The following is a 27,602-nucleotide window of genomic DNA, read 5'->3' as shown; positions in this document are numbered from 1 at the left end:
GTAGGCTTAATACCTGATTCACATTTAAAGTAAGCTGACTGTACACGTACAGTTGATGAAACCAGATGCAGATTTTCCGCAAGGCAACCTAGGCGCTTGCCTAGGGTCCATCAGGTCCCAAGGGGCCCCATCATTTTTTTTAATGAATATAATATAGCTTATATGGCACCCCACTGCAGTGGTGCCCCTCCCTTTAAATTACAGCCAGGGCTGTCTAAATAGATCCTTTTGTCTATTGACTGGGGCAGGAAGGGTTAACAAAAGAAGCAGGGCGCAGGACCCAGTTAGTGCTCCAGCTCACCTTGGACTGAGGAGAGCCAGTCTCCATGCTGATTGGGCCACAGAAAGAGCGCAGTGTGAAGGTCAGGGGTGAGGGAAGCAGGAAAAGGAAGCAGGAGGGCAGAGACGGAAAAAGCAGCAGTGGTGAATGCCTGGGAGTCGGAGGAGAACGGGTGCTGCAGAGAGAGGTCCTGGCCGGTTACTGACAGTGAGCACAGGGAGAGAGCCAGGTGGCGTTGCGTCACAGAGTTGGGAGCGGGCGTGCCAGAACCCATGCAGAAGAGGCTGCAGTCAGGAACAAGCACAGAATGTGGCTGCGGAGTGATGGAGCAGCAGCCGCCGCAGAGGAAGAGTACAGCGCCACAGTAGGAGAGCCCGAATGAGTGACGGCACACAGCTGGAGCTGCAGCATGGTGGTGCAGAAGGGATCCAGCCGTAATGAGAGTCGTGACTGGTGGGAGCCGGCAACTGCAGCTGCACCTAAGGTACAGGGGCTTACCAGACCCCATTAGCTGGCCTGCAACCCAGGTACCCTACCCCTCTAGGTCGTCGTGGTCGCACAGCCCCTTTTGCCCCGTGAGACTGTGTTCCCCTGCCCAAGTTTCATCCACGTGTCTAGGGAGGAATCCAGGGTGGATTAGCCCCATGCACCCTGCAACCTGCTACCCTACAGGACCGTCCATCATCTCGCACCCTCACCTACTACCCCACGTGTGCAGGACTTGGATCCATCCACACCAGGGCTACTTATGTTAAGGCCCCACTGTCAGGGCCCACAGCTATATCCAGGTCAACCCAAGTGGCCTGTCCTAAGCACAAAAAAAGGAGGTCACCCATTAAAAGGGAACCTGCCTGTCCCTCTTAGTTGAGGACCGTTAACTATTAACCCTTTTCTGGTTACTACAAGTTAGTGTGCACACTAGTATAGGGCTCTAATCTTTTACTTGTGAGGATCTTCCTTCGCGGGACCATTTCTTCAAGTTCAGTACTGTTTGCTTGCAGGAGGCACTACAGTTCAGTGTACACAGGGTGCGTAGCGTGACCTGGTGGACATGTTATGGTACATCGTGTTATATGTGCAGTATAGTGTCTTAGTGACGTAATATTCTGCTTTGCCAATGTCTTTTTCTTTCATATTATTATTGCTATGATGTCATTCTATTTGCAACCGTCCTCTCTTTAATGTGTTTTTTTGTGAAGTCTGTGATGACCGCTGCAGCTTGACTGTTGATCCATACTGAAGTGGTCACTGAGTATTTAATGCTTTACAGTGAATGTTTACACGTTGCACCTTTTTCTTGATGTTCGCATATGTGTGTAAATGTATTGCAGCGACCGGTCCAAGTGTTTTCTATAAATAAATATTTGTTGCTGCTAAACATGGTTATTCCTTTGTGGGCCTCTCCCGGGGTGCCTCATTCCCTGCCATATATTCTCCCATACTGAAATGGCCGTGAAGAGCTTGGAAGCTGCTGCCGTCATCTGGTCCAGACTCAGGTACTCCCTCCCACGGTCTGTTACAGGGGCATTGTCACACTTACAACTTATGCGCATGTAATTATCATGTTTCTTAACTCTCCTATATTTTCTTTTTTTCAATAAAAGCTCCTTTGGTCAATTCTGTTGCCTGATGTCATAACCTTCTCACTACCATCACTATTACTAACACAGTATATTCTAATATGCTTCATGCAGCAACTGACCAGACAATTTTAAAGTGCAGCATATTCCTCTCTCACATCATCTTGTTGGGTTTTGAGCTACTGCTGATATCTTATACACCATAAACAAGCGAATGACAGAAGTCTGTAAAACCATACAAAAGGTAGATTAATAAACTTGATATTGTCCAAAGAGCAGCTGTTACCAATTGACAAAAAAAACAGTGGGACCTACTATATAGGGGGATATTCAATCTCTGTCAACAGTTCAGTATTCAATCATGGCCAGGACTTGCTATCACGGCCGGGACTCACCTGCTACAGACTTGTCTGCATTGTCGGAAAAGGCTATGTATTGTTGAATCCGTGGACCGTTTTTTTTTAACCAAACTGCGCGGTTTTTGTAGATCAATGGACTTTACGACACTCGACAGTCAGAACATTGAATGCTTACTGTTGAGTTGTTTTTGAAAGCCGGCAAAAAACAGACAGATTCTGACTGTCGGAACTGTCAGAATACCAGATTGAATACCCCGCATAAACTAACACGTAGCAACAATAGAAATTGTTGATACATTTTGTAAAAAAAAGCTATTACTGACACACAATAATTTATTTTAAATGCAAAAGAGCCTAAAGGACATGGCAAATGCAAAAGAAAGACTGCTTGCACAATTTACACATACAGTAACTGCAAAGTGTATTCAATGAATGATCATTTCACTGCAGAGAACAAGTACAGCCATGTTATGAATAAATATTCTTGAGGCGCTAACAAACTTCAGAAAATAACATTAATCATGTGCACTACCATTTCAGTATTGCTATTCACTTACCATTTGCCTTTTTGTAGTAAGTGCTGCCTCTGAAAGGATTTTGACTTCTGTGATCTCCACTTCGTCCTTGGCTGTGGCTACCTGCAATGGACAAAATTAAGTTCAGAAAAAAAGCTAGAAGCCACTTTCTCTCTGTTGGTATTTAATTATATATTATATATATATATTAGTTATATATATTCCATTTACTGATATCCATGGGCAGTGACAAAGACAATGTTGTCCGGCTGAAGGAGAAGATGCAGGGGTCCCTTCTCTCACCTATTCCCCAGTTTCTCCTCTCTGCCTCTTGAGTGACTGGGTGCTGCTGAGGAGGAGGCAGTCCTCCTGCTGGAGATGATGTCACTATCATCAGAGGCAGGATGGTTGGGAGAAGGCCATGCCTGAGAAAAGAAAGCCATGCCACGAACACCACATGTCAACCAATCAGCTGCTCTGTATAATTTTGTATTATGCAAATGAGAGATGCTACTTCAATGCTGATTGGCTGCCATGGGCCGCTTCTCTCTGGCTCCCTTCTCCTCTCTGTATAATTTTGTATTATGCAAATGAGAGATGCTACTTCAATGCTGATTGGCTGCCATGGGCCGCTTCTCTCTGGCTCCCTTCTCCTCTCATCACTGCTTCATACATCTACTCCTTAGTTTTCCTGCCTGCCAGCCACCTCACAGCTGAGCCAGGCACACCTTTCTGGCATGGGTCCAAGCCCCCTCCTCCTAGCACCTTCATCATGGGCAATGGACCCTATTTTAATTAATTTAATAAAATTGGACAAGACATGACATAGGGGCAGAGGAGTGCAGTGCAGAAGAATACTGCACCCTCGAGCTTAAAATGAGTGAAGATTAGGGATGAGCGAGTTCGGATCTCCAAGATACTTTTCGTGTTTTGTGTTTTGGATCTGGATCTCCCTTTGTGCTTGGATCTGGATTGTATTTTTTTTTAAAAATAAAGTATTTTTACAATGGCGTAACTATCGTCACGCAGCCCCCACGGTGGCGGGGAGGCGCTGAGGGTATGTGGGCGCCAGGGGGGCTGCGGGACGATAGTTACTCACTGTTTGCCTTCTGCCGCGGCGCCGGTGGTTTTATTTGTAGTGCACCGGGTCCCAGCTCTCCCGAGTCCCAGCAGCCGCAGCGCTGTTCTAATACAAAAAGGTGACACTTGGAAAATGGCTGCCCCCATACCGCAGACAGTTTTTCGTCTGCAGTATGGGGGCAGCCATTTTCCAAGTGTCACTTTTTCATTAGCAACAGTAACGGGAGAGCCGCCCGGGACCCGGCGCAGACGGATGCGGCCACGCTGGCCAGAGGTAACACACACACACACACACACACACACATACACACAAACACGTCACACATACATACAAACACACACACACACACACAGAAACACATCCCCCCTCCCACCCCCCCTGCCCCCGCCGTACCCCGGCTCCGCTCCGTTTTTTTTTTACCGGGGGGCGCCTCCTGCATTGTCGGCAGGGGGGCGCAGAAAATCTAGTTACGCCGCTGTATTTTTATTAAACAGAATAAAAATACAGAACAGAGTTTCTCTTCAAATTGTATAGACAAGCAAATATCGGAGCATTATCAGTTTTCACAAGTATGAATTGTAAGTCATGATAACATTTAATTTATTATTTATTTATTTACAGGTTCTTATATAGCGCAGCAGATTCCGTTGCGCTTTACAATAGTAGATTTAATGCTGTTGTATTACATATTCATATATAATAAAGAGTATTTAATAGAAAGTATATGAGGTCTCCGTTCCGTGCAAACTTAATGATAATACTGTCAATTATTAGTCTAAATGAGTAAGAGTAACTAACAGTAAAGAGAAAGTAAAAGAGAGAGAGAGCAATTATCATGCAGCGAACATGTAAGGCAAGGCTTCGGATCTGGATTGGTTTTACCAAAACCACCCTTTTAGGTTTTGGTTTTAATCTGTATTTTTTTTTTTATCTTAAAACAGCTAAAATCACAGAATGCTTTTTTTTTTTTGTTCATTATATTTACCTCAATAATCTTCATTTCCACTCTTTTCCAGTCTATTCTGAACACCTTACAGCTCACAATATTGTTTTAAGGCCAAAACTTTGCACCAAGGTAGCTAAGAGACGCAAACCCATGGCACTGCAGTGGCAGACAGGATAGCAGTTTTAAAATCTAGGCCCCAAAGAGGACCCTTCCACCCACCCTTATGTTGTATAAATAGACATGCATACTTTAACAAACCAATCATTTGCGCAAAAGGGTCTGGCACACGACCGATCAGGGCTGAGTGCTTCTATAGCACAGTGACAGCGCAATTCCCCGCTGTAATTACTACGGAAGAAGCCATCTCAACCTGCAGTCAGTGTGAGGGGAGCCGGCTCACCCCGCAGTCAGTGCGGTGTGAGGTGCAGGGGAGAGAGTCAGTGCTGGAGCCTGGAATGGTATGTATACTGGTCTAAAATTAGTGTGTGCTTTACTGTTCTATATGTGTGTTTTTATTTGAACATTCTTTTTACAGGTGAACTTCAAGTCCAAGGGGGCTTATTAATGCCTGTATGCTGGGACTTGTGGCTCGCCAAGTCCCAGCATGCAGGGGAGTTCGACTGTAAAAGTAATGTTTTTTTAAATTAAATTTTACACGTATCAGCCCGGTGTCCACTGCCTAGGAAGGCCGAGGACAGCTCCATCCTTCAACCAAGGGCTGTTGGAGCCCGGTGCTGGACCAGTCCAAGAGTCCGGAGCTGGTTTCAGAAATACGGGGGACCCCTACACTTTTTGGCCCCCTATTTTTGGAACTAGGTCCAGCTCAACGAGCCCGGGGTTGAATATGCTAAATCTCTTATATATTTAGCCAGATCTGTCACTCAACCCCTGTGGAGAACGTTCCTGTGTAGAACAGTTTCACTTTCATGTGTCTGACGTTCCACCCCCTTGACATCACCTCCCCCCGCCCAGCCAGGGCTACAGTACACGCCCACCATCCACCATTACTCCACAGCCACCATCCACCATTACTCCTGCACATCCCTACCCTCTGCCAGGACCCCCGCGACCCCCCTCCCGCGATTCGCGGGACCCCCCGCGACCCCCCCTCCCGCGATTTGCGGGACCCCCCGCGACCCCCCCTCCCGCGATTCGCGGGACCCCCCGTGACCCCCCCTCCCGCGAATCGCGGGTCCCCCGCGACCCCCCCTCCCGCGAATCGCGGGACCCCCGCGACCCCCCCTCCCGCGATTCGCGGGACCCCCGCGACCCCCCCTCCCGCGATTCGTGGGACCCCCGCGACCCCCCCTCCCGCGATTCGCGGGACCCCCGCGACCCCCCCTCCCGCGATTCGCGGAACCCCCGCGACCCCCCCTCCCGCGATTTGCGGAACCCCCGTGACCCCCCCTCCCGCCATTCGCAGGACCCCGCACCCCCCCTCCCGCCATTCGCGGGACCCCCGCTTTCCACCCTCCCGCAAGTCGCGGGACCCCCGCGACCCCCCCTCCCGTGATTCGCGGGACCCCCGCGAACCCCCCCTCCCGCGATTCGCGGGACCCCTGCGACCCCCCTCCCGCGATTCGCGGGACCCCCGCGACCACCCCGGTATCCGGACTATTGTTAGACAGCACTTACATCGACAGCCATTACATCGACACCATTAGTTCGACACCTCAATAGGTCAACATGGTTTTAGGTCGACATACCATTAGGTCGACATGTCATTAGGTCGACAGCTCATTAGGTCGACAGCTCATTAGGTCGACAGCTCATTAGGTCGACACTGCCATTAGGTCGACAGTGTCTATGTCGACAGTCAAAAGGTCGACATGGGTTTTTTCACTGTTTATTGAGCCGACATTTGCCGACAGGCGGTATTTCATGCCCTACTATCCACTAGGGCGTGGTGGGAGAATAAAATAGTGTGCCGAGCGCAGCGAGGCAACGTGCCCGAAGCATAGCGAGCAGCTGCGGTACACTTCAAACTGTGTCCATGTCGACTGTGTCGACATTTCGGCCAAAAAACAGTGGAAAAACCCATGTCGACCTTTTGACTGTCGACATAGACTCTGTCGACCTAGTGGCAGTGTCGACCTAAAAACATGTCGACCTAATGAGCTGTCGACCTAATGAGCTGTCGACATAATGACATGTCGACCTAATGGTATGTCGACCTAAAACCATGTCGACCTATTGAGCTGTCGAACTAATGGTGTCGATGTAATGGCTGTCGATGTAAATGCTGTCTAATATCCGTCCCAGACCCGACCACCCCCTCCCGCGATTCGCTGGACCTCCGCGACCACCCCCTCCCGCGAAACGCGGGACCCCCGCGACCCTCCCGCAAATCGCGGGACCCCAGCGACCCCTCCCTCCCGCGATTCGCAGGACCCCTGCATCCTCCCCTCCCGCGATTCGGGGGACCCCTGCGACCCCCCCTCCCGGCAGTAAAAGGGCCCCCCGCGACCCCCCCTCCCGCGATTCACGGCACCCCCCCCCCTACTGTGATTTGCGACCCCCCTCCCGCAATTCGCACCGCCCCCTCCCGCGATTCACGGAACCCCCCGTAGCGCCTCCCTCCCGCGATTTGCGGGCCCCCTCGGCACTTCTCGCGATTTGCGACCGCCCCCTAATTCACACATTCGGGGACCCCACCTCCCGCGATTCATGCCCCCCTCACGCAATTCACGGCACCCCCCACACCCCCCTTCCTGCGATTCGCAACCCCTCACGACCCCCCCCTCCCGCGATTCACGAAACCCCCCGTAGCGCCCCCTCCCGCGATTTGCGGGCCCCCTCGGCACCTCTCGCGATTTGCGACCGCCCCGTAATTCACACATTCGGGGACCCCCCCTCCCGCGATTCATGCCCCCCTCACGCAATTCACGGCACCCCCCATACCCCCCTTCCTATGATTCGGAACCCCCCACGACCCCCCCTCCCGCGATTCATGCCACCTCCCGCGATTCACGGACCCCCGCACCACCCCCCTGCGCCCACCCTCCCTTGATTCACGCCCCCCTCATGCAATTCACGGCACCCCCCCACACCCCCCCTCCTGCGATTCATGACCCCTCCCGTGATTCAAGGACCCCCGCACCACCCCCTCTTGACTCACGGGACCCCACGCGCCCCTCCCGCAATTCACGGACCTCCGCAACCCCCCCTCCCGCAATTCACTAACCCCGACAACCCCCCTCCCGCAATTTGCGGACCCCCCTTCCCACGATTCAAGCCCCCCCGCACCCCCGCCCACGATTTGCGGACCCCCGCCCCCTCCCGCTAACCGCGGATCCCCACACACCACCCCCCCTCCCGCAATTTGCAGACCCCCCAGACCCCCTTCCAGCAATTTCACCCCCCAGCGGACCACCGCGGCCCCCGCTCCCGCATTTCATGTACCCCCGTGACAATGGGGGATCCTGTACCACCACAAGCAGGTACCGCCCCTAGGTGGGAAATCCGGCCCTGGCTGCCGCACTGCAGGTTTCCCCACTGCCCTCTGCACCAGCGCCACAACTTTTATGAATGTCTTGCCCACATACCACTATTATACAGCCTCCTGCTTTCATGCACGCTCACTCCCTCCCAGTGGGAGGAGACGCTCACCCACTGCCGGGAGCTGCATACTGTCCCCCACCCTCCTCCAGTTCTAGGGATGCCCATCGACCATCAATGATTTTCAAATAATCGATGGTTTATGGCCGATGTTGAATACTTTTGCCATCAATGTGGGAGGACACTGCCCTGCCTCCTGTTCTCCTGCCCCGTAACTTCCGCCAGTGGAGACCCGCTCACCCTGTGTTGCCCACATTCTCCTATCATGCTTTACCGCCCAGCCTCCTGCTCTCATGCACGCTAACTCCCACCCAGTCGGAGGAGAAACTGACTCCTGTATTTCTGTGCTGCCACGCTGGACCCTCACCCACTGGCAGAAGCTGCACACCCCTCCACCCTCTTTAGTCCCCTGTATGCCCACACACCCCTATCACTACCCAGCTTCCTGCTCTCCTGAACCGTAACTTCCACCACTGGGTAATCGCTGACGCTGTGTTGCCCACATACCCCTATCATGCCTCATATCCCAGCCTCCTGCTCTCATGCACCCTAACTCCCACCCAGTAGGAGGAGACACTGACTCAGGGCCACCGTCCAGTACTCCTGTGCTGCCACGCTGGACCCTCACCCACTGCCAGAAGCTGCAATACAGGGCATCTTTCATACAATTCTAACCATATTTCTCACAATACAAATGTTCACAAATTAAGGGGCGTAGCCCCTTACGCCGGTGTGAAGAGCGCCCGTAGGGCACGATGAATCACCTAGTGTCTAAAATAAATCGCATGTGAATTCTGACTTTGTCTAAAAAATTGCATCCTATTAAATATGCGATTTTTCTTACAAAATTGCACATTTTACATCCTATTAAATCTAGCCCCAGATGTCCAAACTTGCTCCTGACTGCCCAGCATCACTGCCAGTGGTTCTGCTATGAAAATGTATTTTTTTCCCTTGCAGCACCAGCTGTTGCTGCATCACATTCTGCTTGAGCTGACAATTTTCTCACCAACAGGTCTTATGCTGTATATGGCTGCACATGTCAACACTACTGCACTAATATACAGAAGCACAGGACAGCACTACTGGACTTATATATGGCTGCACAGGTCAGCACTACTGAACTAATATACCGCAGAAATAATGTCTGAGTTGAGCGCAACCCCTTTCAGTAGATGTTCAAACAGATATTTAAACAATCCTCAATTTTCACAAAAGATTTATTATGACATACATAAATGAATAATAATAAAAAATGAATACTTTCAACAGGACTTTACAAGTTGCACTGGTTTGTTCACAATAAACATTGAGGTCTTGATCTCACCAAAAGTGGGGATTGCGGTGGGCTATGCCTCTCAAGTGAAGGTCTGCGGCACCACCGCAGATGGCTTGCCGGGATCAAGGTCCTCAGTAATAAAGTGCTGGTGCATACTTAAAGTGTCCTGTGCCTTCTTTAAAGTGCAAAGTGTCCTAATTGCACTGGTGGAAGGAAATGTGTTCTCAATAGCTGCAATGCGTTTCGGAGAAGCAAAGTCTCCTTTTTCAAGCTGGATAATGACACATTAGATCCGGAGTCCCCTTTTGAACCCATTTCCTGGGATCAGCTATATCCATCTGGCAATGGGACCTCCACGATTTTCGCGGGCCGTAAGTGCCGGAAGTGTCGTGCATTCCACACGGCACTTCCGCTTGCGTTCCACAGGCGGATGAGGCGCTACCGCTTCCTGTTGTTTCTTTCTCAGCGGCGGTGACTCAAAAAATATACATTACGTCCTGGCAAATAGCTTAATCGGCTTGCACTTAGTTGACTTGTATAATACTCCATTTATATGCGGTCAGGATTAAGGATCTCTATATTTGATTGTACGTTGTATCTCCGTCCGCCATCTTTGTTCAGGGCAGAGATGAGGGCAACCATTAATTCCTTTTCATTTCTGTGCTGACAACAGGAAGGAGGTTTCTCCTCATTATACTGTCTATGCAGTACTTGGTATTCCTGCAATGTCCATCCCTTATTACCGGGAGAACCTCCCCCCGTTTAAAATTTTTCTTTTCAATCACATCTTTGCCAGAGGTACATAAAATGGAGATAATATAAGAAGTGGTGCCGCAGACCTTCACTTGAGAGGCATAGCCCACCGCAATCCCCACTTTTGGTGAGATCAAGACCTCAATGTTTATTGTGAACAAACCAGTGCAACTTGTAAAGTCCTGTTGAAAGTATTCATTTTTTATTCTTGTTCATTTATGTATGTCATAATAAATCTTCTTTTGTGAAAATTGAGGATTATTTAAATATCTGTTTGAACATCTACTGAAAGGGTTTGCGCTCAACTCAGACATTATTTTTTGTTTTCCATTGTTTGCCATTGGGAAGGTGGTGTACCTTCTATATACTGTATGTTTGAGTGAGCTGCACCCACTTCACTAATTGCGCCTACCAGATTCACAAGATTTGTTTTTGCTAATATACCGCAGCACAGGGCAGCACTACTGGACATCTATATGGCCACACAGGGCAGACAGGCTGCACACGATTATTGTACTACTGGACTTCTATATGGCTGCACAGGTCAGCACTGCTGGACTTATTTATGGCTATACAGGGCAGCACTACTGGACTAATATACAGCAGCAAAGGGTGGCATTACTGGACATCTATATGGCTACACAGGTCAGCACTACTGGACTAATATACAGCAGAAACTGGGCTCGGATCCTGCCTCGGATAGCGAAGTTCCTGGGGGTTTGGGTCTCAAGATCTGAATCTGCTCATCCCTACTTTAACCCTTTAAGTGCCAAGGGAATTTGTCAAAATAGGTATGAAAATTGGCAAGCACATAGATTCTATTTGCAATTAAATTAAATTCCTGGGGGTAATGCATAGGCAAACACAGGGGGAGTTTCTGGTTGCCCGGAAACCCCCATCCTCTTGGCAAGTGCCTTAAATTATGACAATAGCACTGGTATATAATATGATCAATAGAGCTGCTACCACATCATGCAGTGTAAGGGACAGAGCAGAGCTGATGCACATGTCTAGTATACCAGCTTCTTCTACCACATTTACTGTATGTGTGGATATGGACCATCAAACATCGCAATGGACCAGAGAGCAGCTGCCAGGAGGAAGAGACAGGAGCCTTACCATGAAGTGGGAGCATGTGAGCTTAGAAAGTGCAGTACTGGTTCTATTATATTTGTGTGTTTATTTCTTATGATATTTTTAACCTTTTCCTTAGCACTTATTTTATTTAAAGGGTTGAAACAGCCTATACTTTAGACCATATATATATACTGGTAAATATAAATAAGGGGATTTCTGTAAGAACTTACCATTCGAACCCCTTTCTCTGAGTCCAGTCCGGTGACACAGCTTCACCTTGGGATGTAGGAGGGTCCGCAGGAGCCAAGGCACCTATAGCTGAAGCTTTTCCTCTGGCTGCAGGCTCCTCCCCTTCTGCTTCCCAGCATGCTCCAGTTCAATTTTAAAAAGCACACTAGGATATACAACTCAGTACAATGCCTAACATCTTATATGCACAATCATCTTACCAAAACATAACACACATGCACGGCATGACTTACTGAGAATAGGGGAGGGATCGCTGTGTCACCGGACTGGACTCAGAGAAAGGGGTTCAAATGGTAAGTTCTTACAAAAATCCCCTTTTCTCTCGTCCAGTCCGGTGACACAGCTTCACCTTGGGACGTTCACAAGCCGGTACTATGGGAGGGTAGCTACTGACCTGGTGGTATGTGCATTAATCCTAGAAGGAACAGGTCTACCCACCTTGGTATAAGCAAAGTGACCTAAGCCACCTGGAAATGGTCTGCTTAGAAGCAGGCCAACCCCTCTTATGCACATCATAGGGAACAAACAACAGATCTGTTTTGCGGAAATCCTTTACCCTGTCCACGTAAATTCACAAGACATGAACTAAGTCCAATTTCCTCACAGTGGGCCTTATTTTGGTTCATTCTTTCTGACAAAATCCTTCTTAGATGGGCAAAACCATGTGCACTGCAGGTGGGGCAGATGTAACATGTGCAGAGAGAATTAGATTTGGGTGGGGTTTTACTTCAAAGTGAGATCTATATTGCAGTGTAAAAATAAAGCAGTCAGTATTTTCCCTGCACAGAAACAAAATTACTCACCCAAATCTAATTCTCTCTGCACATGTTACATCTGCCCCCCCTGCAGTGCACATGGTTTTGTCCATCTAAGAAGGATTTTGTCAGAAAGAATGAACCAAAATAAGGCCCTTTGTCCCTATTTTTAGCCCCTTCTGGAGGAGAAAACACCGGGAGCACAATCTTCTGGTTCAAATGAAAGGGGGAAACAACTTTTGGCATGAACTTAGGTACTGTTCGAAGCACAGCCCTATCCTCATGAAAAATTAAATGAGAGGATTTACAGGACAACGCTCCTAACTCCGAAACACGCCTAGCCGAAGCAATGGCTAACAAAAACGTAAGTTTCCAAGACACATATTTAAGGTCAGCTGACCGTAACAGTTCAAAAGGAGGGCCTTGAAGCACAGATAGAACCAAAGATAAGTCCCACGGCGCCACTGGCTGCCTATAAGGTGGCTTTAGCCTGGTAACACCCTGTAAAAAGGTCTGAACCTCAGGCAAAAAAAGCTATCCTTTTCTGGAAAAAAATAGATAAAGCAGAAAGTTGTACCTTCAGAGACTGTAAACCCAGTCCCCATGAGAAACCATCCTGTAAAACTCCAGTAATGTGGATACCTTGAATCTGTAGGTGTGTACTTTTTGACGTTCACACCACCTGATGTAAACATTCCATACTCTGTGATAATTTGCAGCTGAGAGCGGCTTACGAGCCCTAAGCATAGTCTGAATCACCGCATCAGAGAGACCTTTCTTTTTCAATAAGGTGGTCTCATAAGCCAGGCCATCAAACTGAGCCAAGCAAGGTCCTGGTGAAGAAACAGCCCTTTTCTTAACAGATCCTGACGAAGAGGAAGAGGCCACGACTCCGCTGACATCCTCAGAATGTCTGAGTACCATGACCTCTTGGGCCAGTTCGGTGCTATCAGAATAGTTTGCACCTGCTGAGACCTCACTCGTTTTCACACCCTCGGTAACATTGGGAACGGAGGGAAGATATATACTAGGTAAAACTGCCACTGGACCGTCATGGCATCCACCGCCCAAGCGGTTGGGTTCCTGGTCCTAGAACAGAACTACAGAACTTGATAGTTGTTCCTGGATGCCATTAAATCCACCTCTGGGAGCCCCCATAGACTCACAAGTTCATGGAATACCTCCGGATGCAAGGACCATTCCCCCTCCAGCAGATCCTCCCTGCTGAGGAAATCCGCCTCTACATTCCAGATCCCCGGAATGAAGACAGCAGACAGAACTGGAATGTTGATTTCTGCCCAAGTAAGGATCCGTGAGACTTCCTGCATCACCATCCTGCTGCGAGTCCCGCCCTGATGGTTCAGGTAATAGGAAGGCCTTTCAAACTCTCCTCGGCCTGCTGAAGAGTCTTCCAAACTGCCTGAAGCTCCAATATATTTATTGGAAGTCTGGATTCCTGCTTGGACCAAAGACCAAATACCCTGCAACGGATGGTGAAGGGCAACTGCCCCCAACCCCTGAGACTGGCGTCGGTCATTATCACCACCCAGTTCCAAGAGCGAAGGGACCGCCCCAGCTGCAACGTCTCTATGTCTGTCCACCAAAGTAAAGACTCCTTTGTCTCCTGAGAGAGAATCAAAGTTTCCTGTTTCATGGTCTTTGCGTTTCCTGACCAGCAAGATAGAATGTTCCATTGCAAAATTCTGGAATATAACCTGGAAAATTGGAGCATCTCGAAAGTCGCCACCATCTTGCCCAAGAGTCTCACCCCCTGCCAAAACAGTAGGACTAATTGACGGATGTCTCTTGCTTTGGATTCTGGTAGGAAAACCCTGTGTAAATGGGTGTCCAGTATGACCCCCAGAAACAGTAATCTCTGAGACGGAATTAAACTGGATTTGGCCATGTTTAGAATCCATCCCATGTCCTGCAAAAACTGAGTTGCTATGGACAGGTTTTCCACCAACTTGATCTCCGACTTTGAATAGCTTTGAATAGCAGGTCGTCTAAATATGGGATGATAACAATCCCCCTGAGTCTCCGTGACGCAGCCATTACTGCCATCACCTTTGTAAATACCCTTGGCGCTGTGGCCAGGCCAAAGGGTAGGGCCTGAAACTGCAAATAGGTCTTCCCTATCGCAAAGCGAAGAAGAGACTGATGCTCCTTGCATATTAGTATGTGTAGATACGCATCCTCGATGTCTACGGATGCTAAAAATTCCCCTGGCTCTATGCTGCCAAGCACTGAGCGGAGAGACTCCATTCGGAAATGATCCACCCATAGGTGTTGATATAGGGATTTCAAATTTAGAATGGGTCTGACTGACCCGTCTGGTTTGAGCACCAAGAAGAGTATCGAATAAAAACCCTTCCTGTGTTCCTCCTGAGGAACCGGGATCACAACGCCCTTCTCCTTGAGATTTGAGGTCGCTTCTAGAAGAACCAAGCATGCCCTGGCCTCTTGAGGTAAAGGGGTTGGCAGAAATCTTTTGGAGGCCTGTACCCTGTCATGCGGAGGATTTATCCTCTCGTTTTGACACCTGCTTCTTACTGAAGGCCCCAAACCTGGATTTAGCAGCCTTACCTCTACCTGCCTGGAATCTACCTCTTCCCGCCTGTCCTCTACTGGAAGCACCGCCACGAAAGGAAGGGCGAAAAGTAGGTTTAAATGGCCGAAACTTAGAACCTGAGGCCTTCGCGGTGGTAGGCAAGAAGGTACTTTTAGCCCCCGAGGCCTGTTTAATAATGGCTTCTAGTTTGGAGCCAAAAAGCAATTCCCCTTTGAACTCCAAAGTTTCCAGGGCTTTCTTAGATTCCCTCTCAGCATCCCAGGCCTTCAGCCAAAGGGCTCGCCTCACTGACACAGCCTTCCTCCCCAGCCTCAGTGATGTATTCTGCAGCACACCTGAGCTTTTCTGCTAGAAAAAAATGCCTCAGAATCAGTCCACAGCTGATCAGCCAAAGCCTCAGCCCACTTAATCATAGCCTTCACTACCCATGCTGAGGCAATAACAGGGCCGTTTTTAGAGGCGGACAAGCCGTGCAGCAGCCTGGGGCGCCGCACGGCTCTGTAAACAGCCAGGGCATCCGGCAGCTCCCCCCAATGCCAATGCCAATGCTGCAACCTCCCAGAGCCGGCCCTGGTTATGCGGCAGCAGCGGCAGGGTCACAAGTGACAGATCGGATCTCTGTTGTCACGGATCCGATCCGCGCCACTACTCCCCCCTGTGACAGGCAGCTCCCGGCGCAGGCTGCCCAATCACAGAGCTCAGAAGACAGACAGCTGACTTCTGAGCTCTATGATTGGGCAGCCTGCGCCTGGAATGCAGGAAGAAGCCCAGTCTGCGCAACAGCGCCAGGAGTGCAACATGCAGGAAGGAGAGAAGTTAGCTATGATCATCCTGCCTGGGTTCGCCGATGCGCTGGTACAGTAAGTCACTGTCAGTGGCACTGTGGCTACCTTCAAACCAGAAGAGGGACAATGCAGCTGCCGCATGTGGCACTATGGGGGCATATCTGTGGCACTGTGGGGGCATATCTGTGGCACTGTGGGGGATATCTGTGGCACTGTAGGGACATATCTGGCACTGTAGGGGCATATCTGTGGCACTGTGGGGGCATATCTGTGGCACTGTGGGGGCATATATGTGGCACTGTGGGGGCATATCTGGCACTGTAGGGGCATATATGTGGCACTGTGGGGGCATATCTGACCCTGAAGGGGCATATGTGTGGCACTGTGGGGGCATATCTGGCCCTGTAGGGGCATATGTGTGGCACTGTGAAGGCATATCTGTGGCACTGTGCAGGCATATTTGGCACTGTGGGGGCATATTTGTGGCACTGTGGGGCATATCTAGCACTGTAGGGGCATATGGCAGCAATGGCAGTGGCGGGGGACTGGAGGGGGAGACCCAGGGCCAGAGGCAGTGAGTTGTGCTGCTTGTGGCACTGTGGAGGCATATGTGTGACACTGTGGGGGCATATATGTATTGCACTGTGGGGGCATATCTGGCACTGTGGGGGCATATTAGTAAACGGCATCAGTTGTATGGCAGCGGCACGTAGGGCATAATGTGTGCGCCTGCGCAACAGCGCCAGGAGTGCAACATGCAGGAAGGAGAGAATTTAGCTATGATCATCCTGCCCCGGTTCGCTGATGCGCTGGTAAGTCACTGTCAGAGGCACTGTGGCTACCTTCAAACAAGAAGAGGGACAACGCAGCTGCCGCATGTGGCACTGTGGGGGCATATCTGTGGCACTGTGGGGGCATATCTGTGGCACTGTGGGGGCATATCTGTGGCACTGTGGGGGCATATATCTGGCACTGTGGGGGCATATCTGTGGCACTGTGAAAAGGATATCTGTGGCACTGTGGGGGCATATATGTGGCACTGTGGGGGCATATATGTGGCACTGTGGGGGCATATATATGGCACTGTGGGGGCATATCTGGCCCTGCAGGGGCATATGTGTGGCACTGTGCGGGCATATTTGGCACTGTGGGGGCATATATGGCACTGTGGGGGCATATATGTGGCACTGTGGGGACATATATGTGGCACTGTGGGGGCATATGGCAGCGATGGCGGGGGACTGGAGGGGGAGACCCTGGGCCAGAGGTAGTGAGTTGTGCTGCGTGTGGCACTGTGGGGGCATATGTGTAGAACTGTGGGGGCATATGTGTGGCACTGTTGGGGCATATATGTATGGCACTGTGGGGGCATATCTGGCACTGTGGGGGCATATTAGTAAACGGCATCAGTTGTAAGGCAGCGGCACGTAGGGCATAATGTGTAATAGGCATTACGGTGAGGGGAGTATTGTGTAATTGCCATCACAGTGTGGGTGTAATGGGCATCAGAGTGGGGGGTCTAATGGGCATTATGGTGTGCGGCATAGTTTGTAATTGTCATCACAGTGTTCGGCGTAATGTGTAATTGGCATCACGGATAAATAGTGTATATAGATTTAAGTAGCCTGTCATTGTTTGGCCTTGATTTGTGAGGTGTACTAGGTCACTGTGTGGGCCTTTATATTTTTATGTCACTGTGTGGCCTTCAGCCCGCCAACTTACAATGGACAATGACAATTCCTGCAGTAACCAATGTCTGGACATGCAGGTTGCAAAAGTGAGATGTAAGGTAATTGTTTTCCTGCTAGACCACGCCCTTATATTAAGCCACACCCCCTTTAAAATAAACCACGCCCCTATTTTGGCACGCGCGCCTTAGGTGCGCGCAATTTCTTCTATATATTCTTCGCCCTGGGAGCTAAATTGTCTAGAAACGGCCCTGGGCAATAATGGGGCAGAGTGTAAATCCCACTCCCTCAAAAACAGCTTTTAAGCAACCTTCCACTTTCTTATCCACCGGATCCCTTGAAGGCTGCACTACCCTGAAATGGTAAAGCTGTAGCCTTTGACAGTCTAGCCACTGGCGCATCCACCAACGGGACATTCTCCCACATTTTTACATGTTCTTCTGGCATGGGATACATGTTTGCATATCTCTTGGACATCTTTCTGTCAGGCACCTTCCAAGCCTCCCCTAACAACGAGACCATACCTGGGTCTGAGGGGAAAGTAACAGCTTCTTTTAAATATGCACTGAGCCTGAACTTTATCTTCTTCTGACAAGTCTAAAGCCTGTCTAACAGCCAGGATAAGATCCTCAATACCAGGGACAGATGCATCCGCCTCTTTCCTATGATCAGCAGACAAATCTGAACACACACCATCATCATCTGAATCACCTAACAGAGGGGGTGTAACAGAAGGCCGTCTAGAAGAAGGACTATCATGGGTTTTTGCAAACTTTTCCATAAGTGCATTCATTTTATGCACCCCCTGTGCAGTGTCTTGAATGACCTGCAACAACATGGGATCCCCTTGCGCAGGAGCAATGGACCCCATAGAATATTGGGAGGAAGAACTGGGGCCAGGAGACCTGATTAAACTGTCCGCTGCCTATATAGTGCTTCAACCAAGGCATTCATAGACCTCCCTAAGGCCGCAGCCCATGCTGATTCCAGTTGCTCAGACCCCTTGGCCTGCGTCTTGCCAGGCCCAGACTTACAAGCAGGGCAAGGTTCCCCTTGGTCCATTTGTTCACATGTATAAGTAACCCCGCAAATACTGCAGTTTAAAGACATGTCCTGCGCTCCCCCCCCCCCCCCCCCCCACAGCAGCAGAAGCATCACCCGTGTCAGTCATGATTAACCCACCGTGCAAAATGTCAGGCAAAGTACCAGCCAGTATAACCAGTAGTACTTATCTGTCTGCTTGCTGTCTCTGTGACTTCTCAGCCTCAGCGGGGGTAGCGCTTCTAGGAGACCACAAATCTGTGTGCAGCAACAGGATATAGCCAGCGTTCAGCTCACACTGTGGAGAGAAAATGGCGCCAGCACACAGGTGGGAAGTAACCAAGTTCCTGCTTCAGCGGGGTGGGAAGCCTGATTGGCACCCTTTTCCCCCTTTAGCCGCTCCCACAATGTAGTCTCCTCACCTCCTAGTGCCTCCCCTCTAATGGGATCACTTGGAATCGTCCGGCACCACCGGACACCTGTGACAGTCTTCACTTACCCAGAGGGATTTCAGACTGTAAACCCATCCAAGATGGCCACCACCATCGCGGGAGGTCCTTCCCCCATGAAATGTAAGGAGCCGGTTTCGGAGCCCTCCCAGGGCCCAGGCAAACCCCAGCAATGCTGGGATTAAGCGCTGTGCAGCAGGTGGAGACAGACACCCCTGCACACAGAGCACTGACAGGACGTGCTTCTGTAAGCCTCTGCTGCGCTCTCAGTGTGCCGCGCTTCTGTCAGAAGCCGCACGCTGGACAAAAACCTGCACTAACACTACAGTTAATAAAATAATAAAAGTCTAACTATCTAGCGAAAAAAAACAGAAAAAAGTCAGCCAAGCACCCACTCCTGTGGGCACCTAAAATGAACTGGAGCATGCTGGGATGCAGAAGGGGAGGAGCCTGCAGCCAGAGGAAAAGCTTCAGCTATAGGTGCCTTGGCTCCTGCGGACCCTCCTACATCCCATGGTGAAGCTGTGTCACAGACTGGACGAAAGAGAAATTGTATTTCATACAGTATCCAGTATATAAAAAGACCATTATTTAGGGCTGTTACTGCTCCCCCAGACTCCCATACTTACTCCAATGCACTGCAGAGTGGGAGATTTTGGATTACATTTGGAAACACCCCTCTAAAAATTCTGCATTTGCCACTGTAATGAGCAGTCACGCTGCTGAGACACAAACGGGCATGCATATAGATTCATATGCATGCCCGGTTGTGTCTCGGCAGTGCGACCGTCCATTACCCCCAGGAATTTAGCAGATATTTTGAGCATCTCTCACAGAGATGTTAGCTCTCAAAGAGTTAAATATAAATATAATAAATAATATAATAAAAGTCAAAATGAGTTCTTGAAATGTAATCAATAAATGAAGAATTAACACTACCATTTTTATATTGCATTTCTATTATCATGTGCTTTTCTGGAGTCATTGCTAACAGTAGAAGTATTATGCCTGCTATGATTAACAATCTGGCTGTTCCTGTTGTCACTTCCTTCAATGGACAATAGGATCTTTCATACTGTAAATGTGACTTTATTTTCTTTGATACAAAGATAAGTATTAAGGTGGCCATACATCTACAGATCGATTGTCAGATTGGGCTGGTTGGAACAAAAACCTGGTAATATCTAAATGACAGTTTTTGGCAGTTTTCCAGCATTTCAAAGCAAATGGTCAGCTGTCATTTACTCTCACCCATTACTAGGTTTTTGTTCCAACCAGCCCAATCTGACAATCGATCTGCATATGTATGGCCAGATTAACTCTTAAGCAGCCTGGGAAACACAGGACCATGGGATAGCAGGTAGACTGGATGAGCTTTCACTTAAAAATGAAACTGTATTTCATACTATACTACAGTAAATACTGTTAGAATGCAGCGCCCGGCGTCTGTCTCCATACACTGTTTTGGTGTGCAGCCTAACAGACTGCCTTTGTCCCCTTGCAGCCGCTGTAGTTAGACGTCACCCTGAGTGACAGCTCGCTTAAGCGTATAGCAGGGCAGAGACCCCTGACCCTGCTGGCAGCGTTTCCTTTTCCTGTAAGGAAGTCCCCGCGTGATAGTGTGTGCCTCAGAGCGTGTGTGACATCCTCCATGCTGTTTGTAGCTCCACGTGCACCGGAGCGCACAAGACAGAGCCCCGCTGTAATCCCGTTACAAGCGTGACCTTTGCACAGGGACATCCATCATCATTGGCAGCAGCGACGACTGGGAGAGATACCGCAGCGTAAACCAGTTAATTGCCATCAGCCCTGCACAAGCTAAACGCTACAGCTAAGTAACACCAGAAACTGTGATTCCCATGCAATCAGTTGTATACTGCCTGAAGTTAACTACCAAAGTACTGTTATATTTTGCAAGCCTGTCACTTGAATAAACCTCAAGTTGGTTATATCTTCTAAGTGTGTCGTCTAACAACCACACTGCGCGTATTTATAGACACTCTGCCAATAAATACAACAGTAAAACCTGCATGACCCTAAGGGGGTTATTCAAGTCGTTTCAGTCCTCCGTGTATTTGCACGATGGAGTGATGTTGCGCGTCTGCGCATGTGCAGGTGTGTTTCTGCATATGTGCAACTTTCGGTTCCCCGGGTGCACGCAACCATGTAGGCGTGTGGGGGGCGGAGAAGGGCGCGGGCGCTGGGCTGCCCCATTACCATATGGGAACGCCCATCCATTCGCGAACACGCAGTGTGAGGGGGGGGGGGTGGTTTCATTCGCCGGGAGGGGTTTGGTGGACTCGCAAGGCTGCAAATTCGGATTTCAGGCACATCACAGCTCCAGATGCGTTAGAGTGGGAAAAGATGTGACGTCTCCATTCTTATTCAGTTCTCAAATCAGACTTAAATATATAACATATATCATCATGTGAGTGTGATCTTTAAAAGCGGGATTGGACACCTGTGTTACTATCACTGGCACTGGTTGCCTGGGTAGGATGCGGTGTGGGCACACAGTAGTGCATTTTTTCCTGCCTCCTCTAAAGAGAGGGTGTGCTACTCCAACTCTCACGCACCTTATTTCCCTTTCCTACTTTATCTTCCCCTCTGTATTGTCTTTTTTTTTTTTTTTACATGGTTTTTGTTTATTATTTCGGTTTTTCTTTTTTGTTATCCAACTATGGCCCTTATGCTAATTAATTTGCCCTACTGTGAATTCGCAACAGGGACAGATGTTGTAGATCTGTGCACGTGCATATGCGAATATGCGCATGTGCAGGTCTTCACTGTGGAAGTCACAATATATATATATATATAAAAAAAAAATATATAATATATATATATATATATATATATATATATATAGAAATTTGAAAGGAGGGCACTCACCAATTCGCAGATAAAATTTTCTTATTTATTTAATTCATTAAAATTTTGAACCTCAAACAGTCGTCAACGTTTCGGTCCGCATTTCAGACCTTCTTCAAGACTGACAGCAAAACAGCAAGAGATCATACTCCAACAGAGACCTAATTTACACTGAGCCCATGGTGAACTTAAATACCCGCCTATACAGGAAGTGCCTTACCATAGCCAATGGGATTGCACTCAACTCAATTTTCTTACTAAAGGTATCAAGGCTCATAGTCAACTGCAATCAAATATCTAGTACATGACAAGGTGTATATTTAACCTATAGGATAACTGCAAATATTCACAACATGAACACATCCCCTGCAGCAATATACTCAGATAGCGCGGCGTGCGTTCCATCTCTGTGGAACGCACCGCCATCTTGTTTCCGCTGTCAGCGTGTAAGTATAATGTAGCTGTGTCCTTATATTGACATAGCTGGCTTCCCAAAAAGCCCCGGCATGGTGTGGAGTGCTCTACCTCATTAAATCATCCCTGGAACAGCCGGACCCGGTGGTTAGATCGATCATCTGTGCAGACGCATGCAGTCTCACACAGGCGCGTCACCCGGATGTGACGCCCATTTCCGGGACTCGTCTGTTTGTACATAGTGTTACCCTAGTAACGCGTCACCTGCTTGTAACGTGCATATCAAGAATACATCACTCTATCGCGTCACCAGATTGTGACGCCCCTTTTCGGGACCCATATGTTTACAACCAGTATCACCATAGTAGCGCACCACCTGCTTATGCATATCGAAAATTCATTACATGGCGGCGTTACCTATTGCCTGACAGGTATCTAATGTCTGGCACAATACGCTAATAGTTATATATACAAAATTCAACACCCCACATCATATCAGAACCTTAAAGGGCCAGTGTCAGAATAGGTGCATATATCAGCAAAGAAATTTTTTTTTCTCAAAAAACGCTACTCAGCGGGTTCATAGTTCACCATGGTCTCAGTTCTATAGACGTATACAGCAAGTTCAATAAACACAAACAATACACACATATATAACGACACACAAAGAGTCAACCCATGGGTGTATTCACCCATAGATTGATGTTAGTATTTTAAGAGGGCAAACAATCATTATCTTTGTCCTCCCTGCTCCACTGTATCTACAAAAAGAGAAAAAAATATATATTTGAAAAAATTCATATACTTGAGATTGTAGAATAACCACGTCCTACATATATTTGTAGACACAGTTCACTTAGTAGCATAACGTCCAGAGATGCCGTCCCAGTATCAGCAGTCCAGGTAGCATAGTGATGTTAAAGCTAATATGTCTACTAGTATTCGTCCGAAGGTACAGTCGAACCTCACAGAAAGACACTATATGGCATATGCTCGTTGAGTCCCCTCGGTGAGCATGTATCCAGCCTCTGTATCCACTTGAGTTCTCTTTGCTTCAAGAGTTTCTCCCGATCACCTCCACGGATCGGAGCAAGTACGTGATCAATGATCATGCTTTTTAGACTTGCAACAGAATGGCCCTTTAGAAAGAAATGGCGTGCCACAGGCTTATCTGAGCCCTTTTTCTCAAATGCCTCCCTTATAGAACGTCTATGGTTGGCCATTCTTTCGCGAAAGGTTCTAGTTGTGAGGCCAACATAATAAAAGCCACAAGGGCACACAAGAAAATAAATGATGTACGTTGTCTGGCAGGAGACCCTGTGCTGTATTGGGATTCTCTGGTTGGTATGTGGATGTGCAAATGTCGATCCAACCATCATTGATCTGCACGTAGTGCAATCAGCACATCGATAGCAGCCTTTCCTGCCCGTCTGTATCCAGCTCTTGTTTTCTCGGGCCGGCACCATCGTAGGCCTCATCAGCATCTGTTTAAGATTCGGACCTCTTTTATATGAGATCATAGGTGGTATCTTGCTGATCACGCCCAACGCCGGATCCCTCGAGATGATTGGCCATGATTTGCACATCCACATACCAACCAGAGAATCCCAATAGAGCACAGGGTCTCCTGTGCTGTATTGGGGATGTCACGGTGTACAAACAGCCAGGTGGCCTTGGTCACAGACTATATCGAAAGGACACTGATCGTAATGTCCTTCTATTCGCTACCAGCCACCACTCAGAAAAATTAAAGGAGGGGCTGCCAATTTCGCAGTACCTTCGGGTACTCCGCAATAACTCTGACTCGGCAACAGCGGAGAGACAGATAGCTGAGATGACCAGCAGATTTTTAGCTCGTGGCTATCGAGGTGAAGTGGTTGATCGGTGTTTGAAAATAGCAAGAGCAAGGTTTCAAGACCAAACCAAGAAAACACCCTTTGATGAAAAAAGGATGATCTATTCCACCACTTATAATACAGCTTCTCACAAATTAAAAAAATCGATCTATAAATCATGGCCAATCATCTCGAGGGATCCGGCGTTGGGCGTGATCAGCAAGATACCACCTATGATCTCATATAAAAGAGGTCCGAATCTTAAACAGATGCTGATGAGGCCTACGATGGTGCCGGCCCGAGAAAACAAGAGCTGGATACAGACGGGCAGGAAAGGCTGCTATCGATGTGCTGATTGCACTACGTGCAGATCAATGATGGTTGGATTGACATTTGCACATCCACATACCAACCAGAGAATCCAAATACAGCACAGGGTCTCCTGCCAGACAACGTACATCATTTATTTTCTTGTGTGCCCTTGTGGCTTTTATTATGTTGGCCTCACAACTAGAACCTTTCGCGAAAGAATGGCCAACCATAGACGTTCTATAAGGGAGGCATTTGAGAAAAAGGTCTCAGATAAGCCTGTGGCACGCCATTTCTTTCTAAAGGGCCATTCTGTTGCAAGTCTAAAAAGCATGATCATTGATCACGTACTTGCTCCGATCCGTGGAGGTGATCGGGAGAAACTCTTGAAGCAAAGAGAACTCAAGTGGATACAGAGGCTGGATACATGCTCACCGAGGGGACTCAACGAGCATATGCCATATAGTGTCTTTCTGTGAGGTTCGACTGTACCTTCGGACGAATACTAGTAGACATATTAGCTTTAACATCACTATGCTACCTGGACTGCTGATACTGGGACGGCATCTCTGGACGTTATGCTACTAAGTGAACTGTGTCTACAAATATATGTAGGACGTGGTTATTCTACAATCTCAAGTATATGAATTTTTTCAAATATATATTTTTTTCTCTTTTTGTAGATACAGTGGAGCAGGGAGGACAAAGATAATGATTGTTTGCCCTCTTAAAATACTAACATCAATCTATGGGTGAATACACCCATGGGTTGACTCTTTGTGTGTCGTTATATATGTGTGTATTGTTTGTGTTTATTGAACTTGCTGTATACGTCTATAGAACTGAGACCATGGTGAACTATGAACCCGCTGAGTAGCGTTTTTTGAAAAAAAAAAATTTTCTTTGCTGATATATGCACCTATTCTGACACTGGCCCTTTAAGGTTCTGGTATGATGTGGGGTGTTGAATTTTGTATATATAACTATTAGCGTATTGTGCCAGACATTAGATACCTGTCAGGCAATAGGTAACGCCGCCATGTAATGAATTTTCGATATGCATAAGCAGGTGGTGCGCTACTATGGTGATACTGGTTGTAAACATATGGGTCCCGAAAAGGGGCGTCACAATCTGGTGACGCGATAGAGTGATGTATTCTTGATATGCACGTTACAAGCAGGTGACGCGTTACTAGGGTAACACTATGTACAAACAGACGAGTCCCGGAAATGGGCGTCACATCCAGGTGACGCGCCTGTGTGAGACTGCATGCGTCTGCACAGATGATCGATCTAAACACCGGGTCCGGCTGTTCCAGGGATGATTTAATGAGGTAGAGCACTCCACACCATGCCGGGGCGTTTTGGGAAGCCAGCTATGTCAATATAAGGACACAGCTACATTACACTTACACGCTGACAGCGGAAACAAGATGGCGGTGCGTTCCACAGAGATGGAACGCACGCCGCGCTATCTGAGTATATTGCTGCAGGGGATGTGTTCATGTTGTGAATATTTGCAGTTATCCTATAGGTTAAATATACACCTTGTCATGTACTAGATATTTGATTGCAGTTGACTATGAGCCTTGATACCTTTAGTAAGAAAATTGAGTTGAGTGCAATCCCATTGGCTATGGTAAGGCACTTCCTGTATAGGCGGGTATTTAAGTTCACCATGGGCTCAGTGTAAATTAGGTCTCTGTTGGAGTATGATCTCTTGCTGTTTTGCTGTCAGTCTTGAACATGGGTCCTCAAACTGCGGCCCTCCAGATGTTGTGAAACTACAAATCCCAGCATGCCTTGCCACAGTTTTGCTATAATTAAGTGTTAAAACTGTGGCAAGGCATGCTGGGATTTGTAGTTTCACAACATCTGGAGGGCCGCAGTTTGAGGACCCATGGTCTTGAAGAAGGTCTGAAATGCGGACCGAAACGTTGACGACTGTTTGAGGTTCAATATTTTAATGAATTAAATAAATAAGAAAATTTTATCTGCGAATTGGTGAGTGCCCTCCTTTCAAATTTCTATATGGTGGACTGGTGCCTTGGAGTGAGCACTACCGGGATGAACCAGTGAATTGTGTGCGGATTCCTATGCATATATATATATATATAAAATATATATATATATAAAATATATATATATATATATATATATATATATATATATATAAAAGCCTTGTGTCTATTGTCTGATTTATTATAAGTCTGCCGCCGTGCAGCAATACCAATCTTGCGAGTGACCTCGGACGTTCTACCTATATATATATATATATATATATATATATATATATATATATATATATAGAACTTCCAAAGAAATGATGGCACTCAGGAGGCAAATAACGGTATGAAGAAAGCACATAAAAAACACATAACATGAATGAACATATATGTTATGTTATGTGTTTTTTATGTATTTATCTCCTAGGTGCCAGCGATGGCTAGCGCTATGCAGGCTAGCTGGAGGAAGTGTCCGCCTGATGACACGCTGGAACGCAAGCGGTGGTGGTTGCTTAGCAACTGGAACGCTAGCCCCGGCCGGAAGCATGTGGGCGGATGTCCTGTCTGCTGAGTCTGACGGCGTGTGCCGCGCTAGACGCAGTGGGAGCTCTCAGGCTGTGAGTATAAATGTCATTTTCTTGTATGTATTTGTGCTGTAGGTTTTGTCCTGAAGAAGGGATTTAAGTCCCCGAAAGCTTGACATTATATCTGCTTTCTTCATACCGTTATTTGCCTCCTGAGTGCCATCATACAGAGTGCCGGCAGTTTTGGAATCTATCTATATATATATATATATATATATATATATATATATATATATATATATATATATTTTATAATATATACACTAAACATCGGCACTCACCTTTCCTAGTTTTGGGGTGCCCTATGGCTTGTGACCACATTGTTTAAACAGACATTGTAGGGGCTCTGCACACACTAAACTTAACTGATAATAAATAGTGGAGATTTGGTTCATGAATTGATCAATGCATTTAAGCCTGCAGCCCCCTTCAGGGGACCACACTTTCTGGAGGTCCTAACACTATCGCTCAAAATGGCTACAATACACATAGCTATCACATCAATGTTTGATTCCAGGCATGCTATCTGGTCTAAGGCTCACAGCAGACTATGCTTTTATAGGTGAGCAGTTACCAACACACCTGTCACTAATCATCTAGGGAACTGGTTAACATAAGC

General features: G+C 47.9%; 1 protein-coding gene across 1 annotated transcript in view; it reads right to left on the bottom strand.

Moving 5' to 3' along the window:
• Positions 1-27,602, bottom strand: part of LOC146080763 (NFX1-type zinc finger-containing protein 1-like) — a 237,094-nt gene that overhangs the window by 131,445 nt on the left and 78,047 nt on the right. Inside the window, 1 exon segment of the mRNA XM_083188397.1 lies at positions 2,777-2,857. Coding sequence (XP_083044523.1) covers positions 2,777-2,857 — 81 coding nt within the window.

Source organism: Crinia signifera, chromosome 5, assembly GCF_055691185.1.
Source record: "Crinia signifera chromosome 5, ASM5569118v1, whole genome shotgun sequence".
NCBI lineage: Eukaryota > Metazoa > Chordata > Amphibia > Anura > Myobatrachidae > Crinia > Crinia signifera.
The sequence above is the reverse complement of the archived record's forward strand: the minus strand, read 5'-3'. Positions and strand labels throughout refer to the sequence as shown.